At 41.8% G+C, this 17076-nt stretch overlaps 1 protein-coding gene across 2 annotated transcripts in view; it reads right to left on the bottom strand.

Annotated features, from left to right (window-relative positions):
* The window catches only part of LOC111875322 (mediator of RNA polymerase II transcription subunit 13), a 169880-nt gene that overhangs the window by 35797 nt on the left and 117007 nt on the right, over nucleotides 1–17076 (bottom strand). The window contains exons 3-7 of one of the 2 annotated variants that reach the window (XM_023871463.2): nucleotides 9239–9323; nucleotides 8007–8090; nucleotides 6370–6515; nucleotides 5198–5822; nucleotides 3087–3290 (exon numbers count right to left, since the gene is read on the bottom strand). In XM_023871463.2, the coding sequence (XP_023727231.1) occupies nucleotides 3087–3290; nucleotides 5198–5822; nucleotides 6370–6515; nucleotides 8007–8090; nucleotides 9239–9323 (1144 nt within the window). The remainder of the gene's footprint in view (nucleotides 1–3086; nucleotides 3291–5197; nucleotides 5823–6369; nucleotides 6516–8006; nucleotides 8091–9238; nucleotides 9324–17076) is intronic. The other variant, XM_023871464.2, reaches the window with a different exon arrangement.

The raw sequence follows: 17076 nt of genomic DNA, 5'->3' as shown, positions 1-17076 counted from the left end.
CAGCGATCGCACCTAAGAGGGTGAACTCATAAGACCTACTACGAGATTGTGACAGAGAAGATCATGAAGAGAATAGTCGGCTCTTCTGTCGGCCTGTGACAAGGCAAGGATTGGACCTTGTGGAGGGGTCGACCCCTTGCAAAACGAAAAGGAAGCGGAGCACAGAAGAGCAGCCAGTAAATTAGAAGCACCGGCCTCCCGAGAAAGAGCGAAAAACCGCTCAAGACGAACTGGTCTTAAGAGGGGAGCGGATGTAATGGCCGGATAATAGTCATTGCAAGAGGAATTGAAGAAACAACAGGAGACACAGCAAGCACAGCAATGGGAAGAAAAAGGAACAGGGATGTACATTTAGGCTATTCGGGATGAACAGCCTTAAGGAGGGAGCAGTGTGATGTATTGTGCTATGGAAGACATCCCCACCCTTGCCAGCGGCGACGTAACAACACTGGGCGCTGTCGCTACTATGGTAAGAGGCCAGTCAACACTCCGCCCCATTCCCCGCGGTTGCTATGCAGCAGTAAACAACTCTCGACAGCGTTGCCCAGCAACACCCGTAAACACGGCGACTAGGCAACAAGGAAGCGAGGCGTTTTCCCGTTGTCTGGCTTATAAGAGAACCACACTGCCTAAGGAGTTAGTAAAAGTGTAGCAGTTGCCAAAGACAGTTGAAATATAGTGGCAGTTGTGGGAAGAAGAGCCGGACGCATGGTTAGATTGATGCGATAATTTGTGATACTGCCGACGGCAGTAATTGGGAAACTGTGAATTGTATAAGTGTAAGAGCGAGTGTTCAATAAATTCGCTATATCAAATAAGGCGTGAAGTTATTTGTTGCGTTATACAACCAACACGTGACAATATGTTTCATTAATATGTGTGGGTTGTTTTTCAGCCCACTACCAGATAAAGGACACACTTTCAAACATTAAAGCTGTCATGTAGGTACTTCTGTGCTTGTGTGTGGAAATATGAATGAATCAGAATAGGGGCCAGTGCTGAGAACTTATGTCAGAGAAGCCAAGCCAAGCCAAGCACATCAGGCCCTTGCAATGTACATACATACATACATATAACAGCAGACCATGGACAAACTGTGTGGGAAGAACACCAGCCAAAAACTGGAAAATATTGTTGTTTTTAACTAACGTGCATCACCATTTCCTTGGTGGTATTTCTGAAATACTAGAGTCAATCATTATACCTGTAGATCTCTGGGATATGGAAAGTTTTAATTCAAATTTCTTTGAATGACAAATAAAACAAATGATGATAGACATGTTCCTCAAGAAAGAATAATATTTCAGAACAGACTACTCGACAAGAGCGTGAAAAAGTAATGTGTATCTGAATGACTGTGTATTTAGCACATTTTTAGCTTATTTATTGCAAGTAAAAATATGTTTATTCCTTTACTTCTTAAACAAAGGATTAATTAATTTTGTAAACATTCTGAAGCCTATTCTGTTAAGATGTTTTTCTACTTAAGAAATTTATGTTACTTGGTCCCTTGGAAAACTTCTTAACAAGGATCCACAGTATTTGGAAAAATATTGAAAAAGGTACAACCTTAAATTATACCTTTGCATAAATCTACACTACTTCTCCCTCATAAATGAGTTTGGGCATTTACAGATTCATATCCAATCTGCAGTAGAGCAGTTTGGTTGCTCATGACACGTTCACAAGGCCAATAACTTTCTTTCTGAAAGCACTCTGAGGAAGTAGTTTCTGCCTCTATCATTATATAATGCATCAGATACATTTTGCGATTCCATCGACACATTAGGTTCTTCACTGCTGATTTCTTTAGTGTCAAGTATTGCCAACTGCTAGCATACTCCTAAAAAGAGTGGGCTGGGAGGTAAGTCACATGCAAAGTGCCGGAAGAGACAGCTTTAAACCAAGAGAGTAAATAAAGAACACTACATTCTAATACAATTAAGACTGCCTCATCCAGTTCACATCTACATTGCTAGCTGTAAATATTCCATACAATATTACCAGTTATCAAATGATCTAATTAAGTAACAGTATGCACAGTAATCACACATTGAAAAATACATATGAGAACTTCTACTTCAATGCAGATAATGAAAATACCTAAATACAGTAAAAATACTGCCCAACATTTTGTTTGATAAAAACAACAGGAAGAAGGTGGCAGCACCACATGCACTAAATAATTCATTCTGTATGTGTGGATATAATTTTGTACGGATTTACAATACAGAACATCAAGAAAAATCTGAATGATAGACAGGTACACACTATTTATAGTTCTAAACTGATACCACTTTACTATTTTAATATAACATTATACAGGAACGTTAACTTACTGAGAAATTTATGTACAGAAGAAGTGTGTGTGCTTATTAGTCAATGGCACAACCTTTATATTTAATGGTTTGATGATGGCACAGTGCTGAAACATGTTACCACATCACTTTACAAATGTCAAAACCCACCTTGATGTAGACAGAGAAGGATAAGTATAGATTCCTTCTTTGTGAAACAGTGCCTAACTGTGACTTTCGTTTAACTGTAGATATATCTTGTGCTATTTATATTATGAGGCCTACTCCACTGCCCAGTGAATACAGCATCTAATAAATGGAGCAATATAATGTATGAGACATGATTCAAGCGAGCCTGGCCCTCTTAAGCACTTACTGCTACACGCATACATTCACACCATTCACCATTTCATTCTTAAATAATAACAATAATAATAATAATAATAATAATGGTGGTGGTGGCAGAGGCAGAAAGCAGCAGCAGCAGCAGCAGCAGCAGCAGCAGTAGTAGTAGTAGTAGTAGTAGCAGCAGCAGTAGTAGTAGTAGTAGCAGCAGTAGTAGCAGCAGCAGAAGTAGTAGTAGTAGTAGTAACAATAACAACAGTAAAAATATAAGAAAAGCTCAGAGGGAAAAACATTTTACAACACACAGTCACACATGTGCGAGAAGGCGTGGATAGGTAGGTCCCAACACAGGGAGAGCAATTAGCATGGGCGTCAATGGCAACATTATAATAGTTAGTTCTTGAGTTACGCCATTATTTCATGTGACGTAAGAGCCATACGAACCTCGAGAGCGGCCCAGCCACCTCAACAGCCCATGCCCCTTCCTCAGCTAGGGGCGAACGCCGATGGAATGGCATCATGCCCCCTCGCCCGGACCCACGGCTACCCTTCTCGCTTTTCTCAACCTTCAGAGCTTTCACACCCCCGATATTATTAACTCCTCCCTTGTTCTGAGCCATATGTTTTGCGCCTGGACTTTTCTTACACCTGAAAGTTTGGAAGCATATGTGTCACACTGCTCACTGAACATCAAGTAGCTACCAACTGATGTTCTCACTAGCTGCAGGGCTTAACATATTCTTCTGTGTACATCCCCCCTATAGATAATAGTGGAACTACTGCAGACAGAAATATAGGGCTCTCCAGTCACAGCTAGAAACACTCTCTATAAGAAACGTGTTTCTTATACGGTGAGAACAGTACCACAGCTTCACTCATAGGAGACTGGAGTAATGTCTTTATGTGAGTTCCCATCAAGTAATGAGAATTTTAGAATTGGTGTATGAACTAATGCAATTTTTCCAAATGTTTTCTCCTCCGTTTTCATAATCAGCTGGGGACAAACTAAGCTGACAGACTCTGGTTGAATTTTGTACTTCTTGTGCTGGGTGTCACTGTATACCTTCACTAACTGTTACACTCATTTACTGCAACAACAGAACTTGAAATGCATTTCCAAATACTACAACAATAGAACAGACAATGCTTGCTGCATGCTGCGCACAACTGAAGATATTTAAAAATATGTGAACAGAAAGACAAAGGGACTGAATGCAGTATTTACTAACATAACATGAAAAAAAGACAACAGTCCTCCACAGTAATAAGAAAAACATATCTGAATAGCTACTTTATGTAGAAGCAATGGTTATAAATACTGCTACTAAAGACTAATATGCATAGACACTACAAAATTAACACATGTAACACCATTCTCATAACATAATTTGTCTATAAGACATACAAGTCATGATCAAAATGCAGACATGCTTCATTATGTTGTAACTCTCTCAGCTCCACCAAACAGTATCAATGAGAATGACAATACCTGTCAGTAATGGGAGAAGCCCAATATGCAAATCTTGTTAAAATAAGGAATTATCATAGCTATTAATTACTATGTAAACATAAAAACACAAGGCAACAAATTTAGTTCAATACCACTTGCATACGCTATCAAATTGAAAAATTATGTCTGCCTTAATTACACATAATTTTTCTTCAAAGTGCCCTTTAAAGCATAGGGTAAAAATGTCTCTCTGAAATTAGTAGATGGAAAGACACAAAGTGAATCTGACTATAAACTGAGAATATCCATTTTAATACAGAATATATTTGAGGCAAGTATGGACTGAAGTTGGTCCATTTAGATTTCTGATTAAATACCAAAATACTGTATCTTTAAACCATTCTGTATTTATCCAGTCCTAATAGTACTAATTCATGGATTAACACAGGGCTGCCCAACTTCAAACAAGACAGAGGCTTCACTGTACAGACATTACAAAAATGTATGTGCATTTTTCTTTTCCACTATACTCATAAGAATATCTACCCTACAAAGATCAGATATATGGAAGTACAAGCAAATGATTAAGAACATTTAAAAACACTTATTTGAATTTAATATACTGTAATATTACATGCCAAAATCAGAAAAATTATATTAGATTATGACAAAAGAGAGAAGTTTTTTCAACGTATGTGGGAGTCACTAGGTCAACTGTACTTCAAAACCAGCCACAGAAGTTCTTGCATCTGACAATGGGGTCACACTAATTCTGTACTTTTCTGCATCATCTATTAAGTGCCATGTGAAATGTGAATGGAATATTTAGTGAGCGCTTGTCATACAGGTCTTGGGAGGGGGGGCAAGAATCCCCACCTGTGATAGAAAGATACTCCCGTGGGCTGCACAAAAGCAACTTATGCGCCACATGCCATTGAGTTGGACAGCCCAGACTTAATCCGATTACCGGAAAATGAATAACCATATCTGTAAAAGCAGTGCTACAGTAACAGCAGCACTCAGTTACTTTCTTACTGACCTTTACATTATCTCCATTATGTCACATTTTGTCATTCCAAAAGCAGAAATTAAAAAAGCAACTCACTTTGAGCAACTGCACATGGCTTTCCGTGTGGGGTCTGCAAAGTCCCACTGTCCTGCTTGTGGCTGCTGACTGGGAATAGCATCGCTACCAACACTGTTCTGTTCCGTGGGATTCAGGGTGCTGTCCTGCCAGACGTGCTCTGGCAACCTGGTCGCTGGAGAAGGGCTATGCTGCATAGAGGCTGGGTGATGGCCACTTGCTGGCACAGGAAATGGTGAAGATGGACAAGGCGGCCTACTGCGCATGGTGATAGGCTGGGGACAAGGTGAACATGGCGGTGATGCAACAGCAGCTGATGATGGAAGTCCAACAGACTTCATTGCCATGGCTGTGCCTGCCGGTGATGCAGCACCCTGGTGAACGGCTGAAGATGGAGATGAAGCTGGATCATCCATGTCCGTAACTAGGACGTAACACGTGGGATATCGCATTTTCACACCTCCCACCACAACCTCAACAGCAGGAGGCAGAGGAACCTCTTCACCTCCAAATTCACAGCTTGAGAACTTGGTGTCGATGGGATAGAACTGGCGCCATTCATCAAGCTGACGCTTTGTTTGGACGTCCAGCGTCTTGTATGACTGGCCTGTGAGAGACCCCGCCAGTCCAAAAGGAGACAATATCACTGAAACACACGACAAACGTGTAAATTATCATACACTTCTATGCATTCATGCTACACATCCTGTCCACCTTCTCTTCGTTGGCTTTGTCACCATAATGATGATTAATTAGTACAAATTATGAAGCTTTCACTATGCAAATTTCTCGATCCTCCTGTTAACTGCTCTCTCAGGCCGAAATATCTTGCTCTGACAATGCATTTTTGGACACATTCAATCACACCTTTGGGCCAGACACCAAGTTTAATAAAAACAGGTAAAATTATGGTTCTGAAAACATTTTCATTATTAGGTTTCTACAAAGGTGACAGAAAGATGGAAAGTTTTTAACCGAAAAACATGAGATTCTAACTTTAGAATATCACTCAATGACGTATACTATGCTTCCAGCATGTTCAGGATGCTGGTGTAACTCTTGGAGAGACTAACAATCCACAACTTTCATCTTCTCCACCAAATTTATCACGGTGGATGTAGCCATATTATTTCAGCACTGCCACATAATTTCAGTCACCTTTGTTTCATACTTCCAGTTCACGAGCAACAAACCTGGTATGCCTGAGGAGGAAGCCTGGGCCTGGAGAAGATGCTGGTGTGTCAGGTTCCGTACCAGAGGATGCACTCGCACATCCATACTTGCACACACCGTACTTTCTCCATGCACGAAAAATGCGAATGAGAATGAGAAATGGGTGCTGAAAACAAACAAAACAAACTCGTGAGTCAGATTTTAATGTAACAACCTACATTCAGTTTCATATCTTTCAATATTAACAAAACATCACCATCTGTAGTTCCATCAATGTGTGTATACTGTCCAATCTGAAAGGCCATACTACCTGAAATTTACAGAAGAGTACTGAGTACACCCACAAACTGATCTTGTCTTCTACAAACAGATAGACTCCCCAAACATACCGCAGAATGCTTGGTTAGTTTCCTTAGCTGTGTACAGTCACGCCATCTTGCATAATATAACCAAATATTTCTGCTGCAGGTGCCAAATTAAGGAAAAACTGATTGAGTATTTCATTAGTGTATCACTGAGCATGAAGAGTTTTTTCATAAAATGTCAGTCCAATGGTACGATTTGTGCTAATCGCACACCATACCCCTATCTTTTGGTTGTATAGTGAAGCTGAATTAGGGGACGAGGATTTCATTATTCCAGTACCTGTTGTTTTCTGAGTTAACATATACCGAGAGATTAAAATTAGCCTCATCTGCAAAAAATGTCAGCTTAGGATCAATAAGTCCATCATGCACATGATTGATAAAGCAATTACAAAACATCACTCTTCTTCATAATTCACAGGTTTAATTTCAGACACAACAGTAATTTTATACAGGTGAATATGCAACAGTTTAGTTGCTTTCCACGCATTGCCTACAGAAACACCACTTTGTTGCGCTAATCGCAGCAAAGATTTTCGAGGAGAATTTTCTAATCGATGACCGATGTCATCAGGTTTTTCCTCAGTTAAAACATAATTTCTTTTCAATGGTTTTCTGTCAATTAAAATGCTGCTGGTTTGAACTTTCTTCATTAATTTGGAGACTGTATCTCTAGATGGACATGCTGTGTAAGGAAATTTATGGCAAAATTTCTACTGCGCAATTTGTACATGGCAAAATTTCTACTGCACAATTTGTACAAGTTTTTTTTCTTTCCATATAGTGATGATAAATGAAAACTCTTTGTTCCAAATTGTATCTAACATGAGCCATGAAGTGACAGAATAGAAAGAATCTTCTATAACACTCAATGGCATAACACTGACTGACACACTGATCAGGTGATCACCAAATGAATGACCTTCCGTTTGTCAGGGGATACCACAGTGTCTGCATATAAGACATTCTGAGAAGCACCCCCTACATCTAATAAGCCTGCACACTGAACACTCAGTATATATCCACACAAGTGCACATGCATGCATACAACCCAAACCCACCACCCTTCTTTACACTAAAGGTTTCTGCAGAAAACAAGCAAGAGACTTGGGGTGTACAATGACCTGTGTTCTTGGGGTGAAGGAATGATGCTCCTCCCCAATTTATGTAAATGTAATGAATGTTTACTTCTGAAACCATGGTGCTTCTTATACACTGGCAAATACTGTAAACAGAAAAGCTGTTTAATTTGGAAACAACAGAGTATGGGAGTGAATGGTGAATTCAATTACCTCTTCCCAATGAGTTTCTCTGCTCCATCGTAGGGCTGAACAAACCACTTGCCAATTCGAACAAAATCACGAGACAGCAAACATCTGAAAGAAAAAAGAAAGAAAACAGTATGAATTTCATGGCAAGTAACACTAAATTAAAATAATTTTATGGATGCCACTGCAACAACAGAAATTAAAACTGGCAGTGTCTTTTATGATCTGTGTGTGTTTTGCGTAGAGTAAAGGCTGAAGTGTAAGGTTAGGTCCAAAACACTACCTCACAAGGCAATTCAATCACAATAAGAGAAGTGAGGTTTTCATGGCACATGTTCAGTCATCTGGGCTGTGATGAGATGTAGACTTGAAGGTGGATACTGCAGTCCCAAAGCAACATTCCTTCTGATGGAACAGTATCCACTTACAATGCTAGATGGTGTCCCAAACTAGAAGACCACAATCTCAAATCCACATCACCTTTTCACTCCCAAAAAGTAATTTCTGTTTATTACAGCTAGACCCTCATTTATGGACGTGTGTCCTTAAATGTCAATAAAACAAAATATTATATAGCTCTGGTCCCTGGGTATGTAGGAGAAATGTATACATTTTTGAACACTACACCTCATGAAGTTTCTGATGTGCTTAAGAGATCTCTGGTTGGCATCCATCATGGCATGACACACTTTAAGGTGACATTCAGTTTCTTGTTAGGTACTGGCAACACTCTGCAGCTCTTAACACTTCTTTCACACAACCATTCACATTTTGAATCCTTTCTTGATAAAAAATGTCCTGCAGAAAGCTTCAAAAGAAATAATCTATAAGACTAAGATCCGGAGAATTAGGGGGCCAGGGAATTGGGCCTTCTATCCCTATCTAATGGTCTCTCCATCCAGGAGGGCATGAATGCCACAGAAGAAGTGAGGAAGTGCATCACCTTTGAGGAAACCTTTCACGATTCACATTCCACAATATTTTAGCAAGTAGGAGACTATATGAATGGTATATGGATCTGTAGTAGTTGCTCCTCAATTTTTTTAAGTTGTTCATTTAAAAATGCTGCAAATAACAACGCTATATAGCAACAGATGAGCTGATAATTAATAAATGAGGAACAGTTGACAGAATGAGAATTTGGCAGAAAAATGCTTGTCCATCACTGCCTATAGAACCGTATACAAAACACCTAGCATTAATCACTCATTAGGTCTGTTTTCACCACTTATCACTACATAAAACGTTTTGGGTACCTTTCAATGAGATTATGCAGAGCTTTGAAGAGAAGGGACCTGCATTCATACGATAAGCCACTTTCCCATGATCCTTGCTCGCCATCTGGAACAAGAAAAATATTTCTGTGTCAAAATTCTATACGAAAACTTAGTAACTACCAGGCTAAACAAAATGCATGTAACAGGTGAAGACTTCCCAGTACAAAACAGAAGTTGAATGTATAGTTTCACTGCTTGAAAGCTAAAATAAAACACAGCTGGTAGATCTGCGAAGAATTTACACTGCTTATTTTTTCTTCAAATGAGTTAATCTACATGGTGACAATCACATGATCTAAAAACGAATAATTACACAAATATTGTATTAAATTTCCCACATATTTTTGTTGGGCACTGTCAGATTCAAAGTGGGGGGGAAGGGTACTCTGATCCTTCAAAAACGTCTTCTGGGGCCGAAATTCCGAACTGCTGTTCAGCCCGGTCGGTGAAGTACCACGGTAACAACAACGGGAACGTTCTCTACACGGTTCAAACTTCAGCCGGTCTGAGGCACTCTTTCAAGCAACGCGCGAGGTTCGTGTATTCGGTGCGCCGCCTTACCTGCCAAATCACAATGAACCTTACATATCCCTGCTTCACGAGTAAGCCCATACCAGCTTTACGCTGCACTCTGTACACTGATACACATTTCAGGAGGTGGACCTGCTCCAGTCATCAGGTGATTGGATGCCGTTATACTAAGATTTAATCAATATTACTTTCTCATACAAGACAGTACAGCGGTCATGACAAAAATAGATCTCGATTTTTGACAGGTTTATGTTTTCAGCGCTTCTGAATCAGAAGTGGTTTTTGGACTGCCGCTTCTATGTCTGTACATGTGTACGTAAGTGCGCCTTGCTAGCGCCTAAACAGTTGGAAGGATTTTATTCATCCGGTGGGATCACTGGAGTTTTCAACTGACCGAATCCTTCCAGCCGCATTATGACCCTGGTGTCACTCGGCTTCTAACAGAAATGAGTACCAGGAATCATACTGTGGGTAAGGGGTGGCCGGTCCGTAAGGCTAACAACCTGTCATCTGTTAGCCGACTGTATAGAGAAAATGGAGGAGCCTCGACGTCTCACAACCCTATGGGCCTCCACGGCCTGTACAGGGATAGCTTTATCTTTCTTACATTACATTTACTGCTACTTAGGGGTTTATCCACCATAGGTCGGTGTGCGGTGAAGGCGAACGTTCTTGCTCCAAATATGGGGTGTCTCTAAGTGTAAAAAGCTACGGCTCGAACAATTGCGATTAAATTTCACTCCCTTCATACAACTCCACAAGTGATATCTCCAGGAAAATAACAGTAAGACCGCTGGGCCCCTAAACGTGAAATGTCAATTTCTTAAAAAATTACCTGACCGATCGTGATTAAATTTTAATCACCTACAGATGAATTGCATCCAAAGGGAATTTTGCAGGCCACAACATCCTAAACGTAATTGGATTTTGGCAACGGTAACATTGTCATAAATGACTTCGCGGAATGATAATTTAATGGTCACTATCAAACAACCCTTGGTTCGAATTCTAGGGTGAGAAATTTATTCCTTCTTGCAATTTTGTCAACATGGACTTAAAGCTATTCATATTTAAAATAGATAACATCTAGAATATTAATTTTTAGGCAGTGGAAGGCTGCGACACGTCAAACTTATACAACGAAGTGTGTGCGATGTCTTTGGGCCCATGTTTATTTAAGACGATTTTCGTTCGAATACTGTAATCGTGGGTTCAAATGCCACTCGGAGGCATGCATTTATTTCTACGTTTCTTCTGTGATGTGCTGTCCTACAAAAGGAGATGCGATGGGCCGATCACCCATCCAAGATGTTCTACTAATTGTAAGCGTCACTTTCAGAAGTTAATTCCGAATGGGAACAGAAGAACAGTGGCGACAATAAGAACGAACTTAGGACCTTACGAACACTAAGCCTGTACGAAAGCCGTCAGACCACCAGAGCGACTACTGCAGCTCTACTTTGTACCTCGCGGAGCAGGAACTCGGGTCTATGCTCAGCTGGCTGGTGGCCCCTTCAGCTCTCTTCTTTGTTGACGATTTCTGCTCCGGATCATTCTCATCCCAGAAGTGTTCATCAGACTTCGACGTTTCTAACATTTTTTTTTTGTGTTGCTCTATGTTCGGTAACCCCCTCGTTGGTGTCTCCACCTTATCGTGGTGAGGGGGTTTGAGTATTCCAAGGACCCTGAGAGCTATACCAGCGTTAGCGTAGCTACTGGCAGGGCCTCCCTTGCTGGACAGGTCAAAGGATAGGCACCAGACGAAGAGAGACACCAAAAACCAAAAAATGATGTCGGAAGCAGCGTCATCAACAGCGACTTGAAGCACAGAGCAAATGATGCTCGAGATGGTTCAAGTTCGTATAGCAACAGGAGGTTTGAAGAGTGGTTTGAACGGCTGTTGTACTGCGATGTGGAAAGCAAATGGAAAAACTACCACATTATCACTTTTCCTGGATAGTCTCTTTCCAAAAACAGAAGATCGCATTAAGTGGAGGAACTGTTTTGGAAGAGACTGTGGACATGTCGTCTGACAGAGTACTGATGAATGAATGAATGTTCGGTAATTCAGGACTGAGGTCGTTTTCTTGTCTCTCCTTTTTGATTTGTGGGTTATTTAACGACGCTCTTAGTTTCGAAACCATATTGTGTCTGATAGCAAGGGCGACTGAACTGGAAAAGGTTCGGAAGGATGTGGCAGTGATGTAAACGAGGCATTATGCCGGAATTTTCCTGGAGGGACTGACGATATCCATTAAAACCTCAGTTAGGGTGGCCGGTGAAAGTGGAGATTTGAATCAAGAACCTCACTAATATGAGTATTTCCTTCAGCATTCTTATGTGATGCCACATCAACATTCTTTGTTTCATGTACCTCACTTCAGTCAGCTTTCCCTTCTTAGGGCAACAAAGCAGTTCTAACATCACCAAGTTTTCAATGAGTCTGCACGTGTGTATCTCAAATTTTGGACAAGTTAACCGATTTTCAAGAAATTTGGTATGAACGTCAAGTCGCTAGAGATCATCTCGAACGTCGTACGTTTCAATTTCGAGCCAATAACACAACAAAAGCAGGAGTTCGTACAATATCTTGCAGTTTTTGTAAATGTAATCTTGGACACTTAGGGCAGGAGATCAGAAACACCTGGAAAGCTTCGAAATGTGGTGTTGGAGAAGGATGGAGAAGATCAGCTGGACCGATTATGTGAGAAATGAAGAAGTGTTATTTAGAGTCAGTTAGCAGAGGAATATCCTACACGAAATAAGAAAACGGAAGGCTAATTGGACTGGTCATATCTTACGCGGTAACTGCCTTCTAAAAGAAGTTATTGAAGGAAAGATAGAGGGGCGGATTGAAGTGACCAGAAGACGAGGAAGAAGACGTAAGAAGATGCTGCATGACCTTGGGGACAGAAGAGGATATTCTCATTTGAAGGAGAAAGCTCTAGATCGCATCAAGTGGAGGAACTGTTTTGGAAGAGACTGCGGACCTGTCGTCTTGACAGATTACAGATGAACGAATTAATCTTTTTCGGGAAGTAAAATAACAACATGGCGTCTGCATGAAATACACGTATGTATGTTATCCAGCTTTCCGTCTGACAGCGAAAACAAGAGAAGCACCGAACCTAGGCATGTGAGATCTGGTAGTCTGTACAAGAACTGTACGGAAGTAAACGATCGCAAACATGGCAGCAACAGTGCGAAACCCTGACGTTATATCCGCCAATTTTAACGTTGTCACAACCTGCACGTAAATAATAAGTTCTTGTCAAAAAGAAAAAACATTATCATCACTGTGTTAGACATGGGGTTTTCACGGGGATGACGACGTCAAATACATACAATTCTTCTGGGTTGTAACACCGTGGAGTTTGGTATGAGTGTGCAGATGTTTCGGAGGAATGCATAGCCTGCACCTTCTGGGCAGAGGAGTAACGCAAAAAGGAAACCGGTAATAAGATGGCGGCAAGCTAATCAGCGCGAAACAGTTTAGCCTTACGAAGTTTCATGATAAGAGAATGAATTTATTGGCATTTCAAAACGTTTATGCTTGCCTCCTGCTCATAACTGGTTTCTTTTCCGTCGACCATGAAGATGGAGGAGAAACGTTCTGTGGACTTCTACGGAACTTTATGGCCTTAAACCCACACGACCGTACTGCTACCGCCATCACCACCACAGCGATAACAATAGTTTTTAACACATTTACAGTTGCGGACGTGGATTCCGGAGTATAAGGTGCATACGATGTGCATGATCATGCTAAGCCACGAGCTAAATTCCCCTTTACGACTCAATTATAAACTTGCGTGGCTCAATATGATAATCCTTTACAATAGGAAAGCAGACTTCAAGAGGTCTACCCGAAACTCCGTCTACTACTCTGTCTCTTCTTGTCGCCTGAGATATATCGCGGACTCTCCTACCTCGGAAAGGGAGCCGGGATAGCGCAGTCGGTACGGGCTGGACGGCCGATGGGTAGGAGTTCGAGTCCTGGTGGGGGCAAAACTTCTATCCACATAGTCCAGACCGGTTCTAAGGACTACCCAGCCTGCTACCCATAGGGGGTAGTAAAGGGTCCGGAGGGTGAAGCTTATCACTCACCTCCAACTAATGCCGAGGTCAGTAATACAACCATTCCTCCGTACGTCTTCATGGCGTACTGCTTAATCAGTTAAGCACACGAACAACTTTATACCCTCCTACAACGGAAGTTATACACGGACATACTACCTTCACCTTTCATAGCTGGAAGGAAATGAACAGTTCTGCCCACCCCGCTTCTGAGCCCTCCTGCTCAAAGGCAGCTTGTTCTCCGTTCTTGACTAGGAGTTGCCGTCAGAAGTAGTTGACAGCGAGGGACACAGTGACAGCCAGTAGGCCAGTGATAGCGGCTGATAGCCAGCGAGTGTGTGAGCATGAAAACAGGTGTAACCAGTGTTGGGAATCGTTACCAGGCAACGACTGGTGAATATACAGAACACTTTTTGTGTGCTGCAGTACGAGATCCGCGGCACTGTTAGTTACCTGTAGTTACGTGTTATATAAGTGTTCAGTAAACCCAATTATCAATCCAAATCCTATGTAGTGTCACTAAAACGTGCAAATATTTATAACACATTTCGTGAAAATCGGCCAACTGTTTCAAATACTGAAATGCGAGACAGCCAAACGCACACATATAACACTGTTATCTCAAAAACTTTGTGCTCAAAGCCACTATTTGGCCTACTGTATCATCCCATTATGACAGATGATTATGATTGTGTTGGTAGAGCAAACCGAAGTACTCGGAGAAAACCTGCCCCAGTGCTACTTCGTCCACCACAAATCCCACATAACCTCATCCGGGATCGAACCCGGGCCGCTGCGGTTGGAAGCCGGAGACTAACCGCCTGAGCTATGACACGGCCTACGTATCCTTAAATGAAGACCGAAGACAGTGACACCAAAGGAATACGTCTAGTTACGTGGTCGCTGTTGGGAATATAGACGTTATCTCGGACTTGCGACTTAGGCGTTCCCGAAAACGGGTCGTAAGTCGATTTAATATCAAATGGGTCATTCTCCTTGAGCCCAAGCCCATTTCCCAATAAAGAATCCCTACTACGCTACAACTGTTATCAGTTTCATAACGTGAATAACGGGATTTCAAGTAACAGTGCCAGATATAAAAAAAAGGTAAAAAACACTTCCCCATGGATCGGTACCAGCTACGATTCGAGCCACTAGAGAATTACAGCATGGGTCATTACGAGCTACGATTCGAGACACGAGGGCATTTACAAGCTTCATAAACAATGGAGCTAACACTTTATCAAGACCCAACAACATGGCCTTGTTGAATTCAGCCACGACAGAAAAAAACAACTCCGTGGCCTGTAGTCCGCAAGCGAATTATACCGACCGAGCGACCGCCGCTTGTCGGCGAAGTTAGTGCCAACTTTAGCGGATAGAGGGTGTCGCGTGGTCAGCGCAACGGATCCCCACGGCCGTTAATCGCGGTTTTCTAGACCAGAGCCGCTATTTCCTTGAACTAGCTCCTCAATTATCCTGACGAGGCTGAGTGGACCCCGTTCCAGATCCACTACTTTTCATCAGTGTGGGTGTGGAACGGGAACAGCTCTGGTTAGGGGAGATTTTGGAAGGGACACGGCTTAGAGTGGTCGCCGAGCTCCTGGGTTTTCTGAAGAAACTTTCAAAGCCCGAAATTCGAGTTCTGAATCGTAAGCCTGAACATTTGGAGCTTAGTATTACGGGTGTTGTTTTAACGGGGTCGTAAGTTCGGAAATTCGCCACGTCGGGAAGTCGTAGGTCGGGGGCAGGACTGTAGTTGAATTCATAAAAAGTCATAATAAACAAGAAATTTCGTGATTTCAGTACGGCGTATCTGATGGAAGAAAGCATTCAGTGATCTAAAAATAAACAATCAACGCCAATGAGGGATTTAAAACTGCGAAAAGAAGCCTGGACCATATATTTCCACTCTTTCAAAATATCATTCCTCTCCAAAAAGATTTCCAACGTCCAAACATCTGAAAATCTTACGGGTGCTGAATTTAGGTCACGTGAAGAATGCGATAACACTTGCAAGGCCGAGTTGTGCCAACTTCCCAGAAAATATTTTTGGAACGTCACATCATAACACGCAGACTCACATCTTAGGGATACATAATCTTACTCGCCACGTTCTTCTCCTCCAAGTGAACACTAGATACGCCCAAAAATCCAAAATTGTATCTACGGTGTTATTTTGTTCATGGTTTACTTAACGACACTCGCCGAATGGCAGGATGTTAGCAAATAATGAACTGGGAAGCATATGGCATAGGGCCCAAAAGTTACACGTTAAGTACATCAACATGTGTAATAGTCCTCAAAGCGAAATGCGGAGACGGTCGTTCTCGCATGCCTACAGGGGTGTACAGGGAGCCTGAAAAAGAGTGCACACATTTAATTTTTTTTTTTTGCTGAAAATAAACAACCTGAGAATGCGTTAACCACATGGCAGCCAAACTGTCAAAGTTTTCGGTACGGTACTTGTTCTCTCCGGCGAACGCGAATGTGCGCATGCGTGTTTCAGGGCATTTGAACATCGGATGGACGTTCTGCGAGCAACAAGGGGAGCTCAGATCGAAGTGCAATGAAAAGGAGAAAGGAGGGGTGAGGGATATTCTGAGTAGCTGTTTCATGTGGTAAAAACTGTACTCTCCTGGCTCTGTGTATTTACTCAACAAAAATGTTTGAAACGCGTGCACTCTTCCTCGGACACCCTGTACTTTCACATGAAATTCTGGTAAGGGACACAAAATATACTCGTAAATATTCTTAATTAAACAGATCTTTAAAAAGGTAGTTGTCCCTCCGCTTAATTAAGCACTACGCCAAGAAGGCGTATGAGGGAGTGGATGTATAGAGCCAAGTTTTCTTGACCTTGCCACTACTGTAGGTGAGTGAGCAGCTTCACATGCCGACCGCTTTACCCCCCACACCCCCACCGGGGGAAAGAGCCCTCGGTACCCATTGAAAAAGAGGCTTAGTGGCTGTTCCAGAACCGGTCTGGAAGACGCGGAGAACAGAACATTCTTGACCGTACCGGGACGCGAACTCAGACCCCTCGGTCGTCCAGCCCGTAGCCAGTCTGCGCTATCCCGGCTCCTAAAAGAATCTTTAAAACGAATATTACAAAACAAAAATAAATGACTTGCCAAGTGTTAATGCAAATGTACTATTCTGAGGATGATCGAAATAGATATAGATCTGGCACTGTCATTTGAAAATAG

The sequence above is a fragment of the Cryptotermes secundus genome, unplaced genomic scaffold (genome assembly GCF_002891405.2).
Source record: "Cryptotermes secundus unplaced genomic scaffold, Csec_1.0 scaffold1789, whole genome shotgun sequence".
Lineage (NCBI taxonomy): Eukaryota > Metazoa > Arthropoda > Insecta > Blattodea > Kalotermitidae > Cryptotermes > Cryptotermes secundus.
The sequence above is the reverse complement of the archived record's forward strand: the minus strand, read 5'-3'. Positions and strand labels throughout refer to the sequence as shown.